Genomic DNA, 6,864 nt, shown 5'->3' on the forward strand with positions numbered 1-6,864 from the left:
AGGCAGCCAAGTATACATCAGGGGTTGGCAAACTTTCTGTGAAGAATCAGATAGTAAACATTTTATGCTGTGTGGGTCATACAGTCTCTGCCACAAATACTCAACTCTGCCATGTAGTATGAAAATAGCTATACACAATATGTAAATGAATAAGCATGACTGTGTTCCACTAAAATTTTACAGGCAGTGGGTTAGATTTGACCTGCTTGCCACCCCTTGATACATCATTGACTGCTAAATGTTGCTTATCATCAGAATCTCCTGAATAATTTTTCTCATTTCTTTAAACAGAGCTCTGGGCCCCATCTTCAGAGAATCCTATCTTCAATAGGCTCTGAGAGGTGTGAGAATCTGTACTTTCAAAGGCTCATTAGATTATTATGATCAACATCTGTGTTTATAAACTATGTGATATTGAGAGTCTGAAGATGTCAGCTAAAGTCTTGTTTCTACAAATAATTATCTTGGATAAATTACTTAATCTTTCCAAGCATAGTATGCTCACCTAAAGATAGAGATAACACCTATCTCATAAGATTGTACATATACTCATTCATTCAACAAATATTTATTTAACTTCCAAGTGCAAAAGCACTGTATTAATTGTTAAGGGAACAAGACAGACATGGTTCCTAAGTTCACGGAGCTTGCAGTTTAGAGATAAGCAGAGATAATAAATAAATAATAACACAAATAATCTGCTATAATTACAATAAATTTAAGCTAATGAAGTAGTAGTTTGCCTTGTGAATGCAAAACAGGGAAATATAATCCATACTTGGGGTCAAGAATTATTGTGAAGCCCTGGCTGGTGGGGTTCAGCAGTTAAAGTGTTGGCCTGAGCACCAAAGAGTTGCAGGTTTGATTCCCAGTCAAGGGCACATACCTGGGCTGCAGGTCAATCCCTGACCAAGGTTGAGGCACATGCGGGAGGCAACCAATCAAGTGTCTCTCTTGCATCGACATTTCTCTCTCTCTCTCCCTCTCCCTCTTTCCTTCTCTTTCTCTTTCTCTCTCTCTCTCTCTCTCTCTTTCCCTCTCCCTCTCCCTGCCCCCCCCCCCGGCTCTAAGGATCAATTGAAAAAATATCCTCGGGTGAGGATTAAAAACAAAAATAATTATTGTGAAGATTATTAACTAATGTCAAGTATAATTGTTTCAATTATTTATTCAACTGATTTTTGAGTATCCTCTATGTGTTGAATTCTAAGTGCTGGAATAAAACAGGAGGCACCTGTCCTCATGGAATTTACATTATGGCACATGATGAGACACAGTGAATACATAAACAAATAAGGTCATAAGTGATAAGAACTTGAAGGAAATAATGTGTATGACAGAGACCAGGAATTATCTTAGATGGTGAAGTTATGGACAGAGCTCTACAGAGGAAACATTTGAGCTGAGACCTTACAGATGGAAAAAGCCAGCCATCTAATTTATATTACTGAATAATACTAATGAAAATGTTTTATAAACTGTACACACACACAACATGATAGTTACATCTATTATTAGGAAACTAGAGGCCTGGTGCATGAAATTCGTGCACAGGTGGGTGGGTGGGGCGGGGGGCAGGTCCCTCAGCCCAGCCTGCACCCTTTCCAATCCAGGACCCCTTGGGGGATGTCCGACTGCCGGTTTAGGCCCAATCACTGTGGCAGTCGGACATCCCTCTCACAATCCGGGACTGCTGGCTCCTAACCGCTCACCTGCCTGCCTGATCACCCCTAACCTCTCTGCCTGCCAGCCTGATAGCCCCTAACCACTTCTGCCTGCCGGCCTGATTGCCCCTAACCACTTCTGCCTGCCAGCCTGATCACCCCCTAACCACTTCCTGCCGGCTTGGTTGCCCCTAACTGCCCTCCCCTGATGGCCTGGTCACCCCTAACCACCTCTGCCTCGGCCCCCACCACCGTGACTTTGCCCAGAAGGACGTCCAAATGGATGTCTGGAAGACATCTGGTCTAATTAGCATATTACCCTTTTATTAGTATAAATAATATCCCCCAAAATGTAAAGTACAAGAGATCCACTTAATTGAATTTGTGAATCCCTTTCTCTAATAGTTATTCATTCAACAAATATTTATTGAACACCTACTATATGCCAAACCTGGTTCTGGGCACTGGTGATATATACATAGCAAAGAACAAAGCAGACAAAGTCTCTGCCCACAAGAAGCTTACATTCTAAGGGGGAAGAGAGGCAATAAATAAACAAATAATATATATCAGTTGGTACCAAGGGTAACACAGATACTAGATAATAATTATATAATTCCTGGACCTTTTCAAATAAAGAAATAATAAAGCAAAGTAAGAGGAAAAGAGAGTGCCGAGAATGTGTTGGCAATTTAGATAGGATGGTCAAGAAAGGAATCTTGATGAAGTGATAGAAAAAATAAGACCTAAAAGGTTCCTCCAGCCTCTCCTTCAATACTATAATGATGAGAAACTCATTATTTGCTATTGTTTAATGGTACAAATGGATAGACTTTAACTTTTTAAAAAATTTATCTTTATTGTTGATAGTATTAAAGATGGACACAGATAACAGACTTTAACTTTTATAGTCAGCCAAAGTCTGCCTTCTTGTAACTCATAGTCTTTAGACCAGAAATTCTACTCCAAGATTACTGTCTGAAAAGTGTTCCACTGTTTATATGTATCATAATTTACATAGTTTAACAGCAGTATTTGTTGAATACTACTGATGGTCATTTAAGTGTTTTCTACTTTTTGATGAGTATCTGTCTTTGTGCACACATCTTTTACCATTTTTAAGATTAATTCCTCAGGGTAAATTCCTAAAAGTGATATTAATGAACATATTTTATATTATAATACAATTCTTGCCAATAGTACATGAGACTATGTTCCTTGCAAAAACTGTTTTAACTATTTCCATAATTTTGATAAATTTTAGTGAGGAAAAAAAGAAAATACACATGCTTTTATTTGCAATTCTTTGATTACTAATAAAGTTAAAGATCTTTTTAGGCTTATTAGTCAATACACATTTTATTTTGCCATTTTCACTGAGGTATTCTGTTTATTCAAGATTCTAAGAGTTCTTAGTATATTAATGATATCAGTCCTTTGTCTATCATATATGTTGAAGACATCTGTCTTAGTCCAGGGGTGGGCAACCCCTGGCACGCGTGCCAAACATGGCATGCCAGTAACTTTTGCTGGCATGCGAAACCCTCTCTTATAATCTTACATTTACAATTTTTTTCTTAATATCGACTTTTTTATTTTTCAGATAAATTCAGTGTAGGTGCATCTTAGATAAATAAATAATTTTACATAACATGTATATATTAAAAATAAATGTATTTTTCATCATCATATACTGTGTTTTTGTCGCTCGAATGAATTTTATTATTTATTCAAGGTTCTTCACATACGTAAACCTTAAGAGAGATCAAGTAGGCGTAACATGTTCTCAAAAAATTAGGGTTGGCACGCACAAGAATTTTGAGTCAGAGATTTTGCTGGTTTTGGCACGCACTCACAAAAAGGTTGCCCACCCCTGTCTCAGTCTGATAGGATTTGCCCTTATATTCCTCAACCCTTTTTTTTTTTAATGGCTTCTGGTTTTCATATCATACTTCCCTTACTTCAATATAATAAAGTATTAACCCATTGTTTCTTCTAGGATTTCTCAGGTTTCTTTTTTTTTGACATTTAAATGTTTTATCTATTTGGAATTTACTCTGTGAGACAAATGAGGCAAACATGGAGCTTTCTTTTTCATCTTTATTCAATAAGTGTGCTTTAACATCATTTATTGAATAAATCATTTTGTCCACTGATTTACAATGTTACATTGATCATATGTTAATTTCTTATATATACTTGGATCTATTTCTGGACTCTATATTCTGTTCCTCCCATCAGTCTATTCCAGCACCTGGAATACTTTGTTTCATATAATTTCATAATCAATTTAAGTATCTGATAGAGCAAGTTCTTTTCAAAGTCATACCCTCAATCCTATGTATTCTTGGCACTTTCAAATGGTTAATAAGTTGTGGCACATCCAGCATTAATAAAACCCAGTTATTCTAAAATGTCCAAAGCTAAATTTTTGAGATACATAGTTCATTCTCAAAAACATTGTTCATAAGATTTTTAGATCAATAGCTTGATATCTGTTAATTTATCATCTAAAGATAAAACACCAAACCAAAAAAATAATTTCTGGCTTTACCTGTCTTCCCAGGTAAAGAAATCCATCCATATCCCTGTCTCCTATAACATCATATTCACACCTTTATTTTCATGCTCATCACATTTTATCATAATTACTTATGTAAGGATAGGGGCTATCTTTTATTAATTTTTAAAAATCATCACTGTTTAACAAAGTACCTGGAACTTAATAAAGGCTAAATAAAAGTTGAGTGAATGAAAAGAAGCAAGCAAGTAATAGTCCTTCTCTTTTCTGGACTAGTAAATTCACACCTGGGATAGTTGCTGAATAGCATTAAAATAATAATCCTCCAACACTGAAAAGTATTTAAGTATTTAAGATGTTTTCACATCCATTTAGCTTATGTAACATTCTTAACAACCCTGTTAAGTAGGCAGGATGGATTATTATCCCTGTTTGACAAGACTAAAAACTAAGGATCACAGTCACAAAGTTTCTAAGAGGCAGAGTTGGCTTTCAAAGAACCCAGAAGTTCTGGCTCCTAGTCTAGTGTTCTACTACTTTATGTTATCTTTATCAGTGGGCAGTGAAAGTAATGTTATTAAAAGAAAAGGTGGAGGAAGCAAATAGACAATAACAGAGCTGAACAAATGAAGTAGCAGTAACAAAATATATAAAAATACTTGAATAAAAATTGATAAAGGCATCGGGCTATCAATATACATGTAATATGTAGAAAAATTTTAAAGAACTCTAAGAAGTTAAGACTGATGTTTATATAGGATCCTTGAAAGCTGATAGAGAAATATCAATATCAATATCTCTCAAATCCTACTCCTAAAGTATACTATGCAGGGATGAAAACCAAATGCAATATTAGCCTGACTCTTGTTATTTGATATTTTAATATTTTAGTTTTTATTTAGTTAAAAATTTAGAAAGTCCTTAGGTTTCATTTCAGTTCAATATCTCTCATAAATAATTTCTTTGGGGAAAATCCCACCAAATTCTTATTTATGGATGGTGGGGGTTTGTTTTAGTTCTGGATTTAGTAAATTATGAGGTTACTTCCAGTTTGGTTCAGTTCCCATGCTCCTTGTAATTAAATCCCACCCTCTTTGTTTTTGTTAGCTTGGTCTGTGGCCTCCTGATAAAGAGGGTTTGACAGAGCAGCAGAGATGAATTACATGGGCTCATTATGTAGATAAGAGCACAGGATCCACTAGTTTTAGATAGACACATGGAATTCTTTTCCTAGTTATAATCTAATCACTGGTTTAGTAACAGAAACACAAGAAAAATATCTTACCTAACTCCAGGATGTCAGTAGCTTCTATTAAAGAAAAAAATGTAATAGCATAAGTCATCATGACAAACATCCCAAAATGATAGAAAGGTGAAGATCGGGGGGTAAAACGAGGGCTTGAGAGTTCCAACTCTCTCATTTTAAAAGACATTAAGTTTAGTAGTAATAGTTGTAGAAGTACTGGTATACCACCCAAGCCTCTTAAAAACTATGGAAGTCCAGAGAAGCTAACCAACTATGCCTAAAGCTATGGAGCTAATTTGGGATTATCTGTATTTAGAATCTAAAATTCCTGATTTCCAGTTCAAAACAAAGCATATTGCTTTTGACAGATACCTCTATAAATGACAATATTTGCTTTTGTTTTAACCAGTGAATATTTTGTACACTCAAAGGTTTTATGGTAAGAGATGCCAGATAAGTCTTCCATGCTAAACAGAATATTTTTCTTACCTTGATATTGGGATGCAGACTCCAACAGATGACCATATTTGTGTTTTCTAACATCGTTCCAGTCTATTTCTGTGGGAAATAAAAAAAGAAGTCATGTGCAAAGAAAATATAAGATTCAATACTTCTCCAATTGAGGAGTATGTATTAATAGTTTCTGATAAAGTACTTCTGAGACTCTATTCTAAGGAAATAATTCAAGATACAGAAAAAAAGGTTTTTATTTTAAAAGCTTCCGTAATGTTTATAAATAACAAAAAAGGGGGGAGGAAATACATAAATGTTGAAAAGAGAAGGCTAATTAAGTTATTCCAATACATTCACTTGACAACGTATTTTGCAGCTCTTAAACTTTTACAAAGGCAAAACAATAAAACAGGAAAATGTTTAGGTTATAATGTTATCTGTTAAAATATGGGATAAAATTATATTCATGGAATAATAACAATTATGTAAGAAATGACAAAGAACACCCCTGTTATGAGCTAATTTGTGTCCCTCCAAAATTCATGTTGAAATCCTCCCTAGTATCTCAATGTGACCATTTGGAGTGTCTTTAAGCAGGTAATTAACTTAAAATTAGGTCATTAGGGTGGGCCCTAATCCAATATGACAGACATCCATATAAGAAGAGAAAATTCGGACAGAGACTGGGACAAAGAAAAGATGATGTAAAGACACAGGGATTTTTTTTTTCAAATACATTTTATTGATCTTTTACAGAGAGGAAGGAAGAGGGATAGAGAGTTAGAAACATCGATCACCTGCCTCCCGCACACCTCCTACTGGGGATGTGCCCACAACCAAGGTACATGCCCTTGACCGGAATCAAACCTGGGACATTTCAGTCCGCAGGCTGGTGCTCTATCCACTGAGCCAAACCGGTTAGGACTTGTATACATGCATATAAGCAAAACCAATGACCAATGGACACAAGACACTGGGGG

At 35.5% G+C, this 6,864-nt stretch overlaps 1 protein-coding gene across 14 annotated transcripts in view; it reads right to left on the reverse strand.

Annotated features, from left to right (window-relative positions):
* The window catches only part of SCMH1 (sex comb on midleg homolog 1 (Drosophila)), a 106,107-nt gene that overhangs the window by 86,642 nt on the left and 12,601 nt on the right, over positions 1-6,864 (reverse strand). For 6 of the 14 annotated variants that reach the window (XM_005866043.2, XM_005866041.2, XM_014539536.1 and 3 more), the window contains 2 exons: positions 5,921-5,989; positions 5,471-5,494 (listed from right to left, as the gene is read on the reverse strand). In XM_005866043.2, coding sequence (XP_005866105.1) covers positions 5,471-5,494; positions 5,921-5,989 — 93 coding nt within the window. Of the gene's footprint in view, positions 1-5,470; positions 5,495-5,920; positions 5,991-6,864 lie in introns of those variants that run through there. The other 8 variants (XM_005866046.2, XM_014539531.1, XM_014539535.1 and 5 more) reach the window with 4 other exon arrangements.

The sequence above is a fragment of the Myotis brandtii genome, unplaced genomic scaffold (genome assembly GCF_000412655.1).
Source record: "Myotis brandtii unplaced genomic scaffold, ASM41265v1 scaffold220, whole genome shotgun sequence".
Taxonomy (NCBI): domain Eukaryota; kingdom Metazoa; phylum Chordata; class Mammalia; order Chiroptera; family Vespertilionidae; genus Myotis; species Myotis brandtii.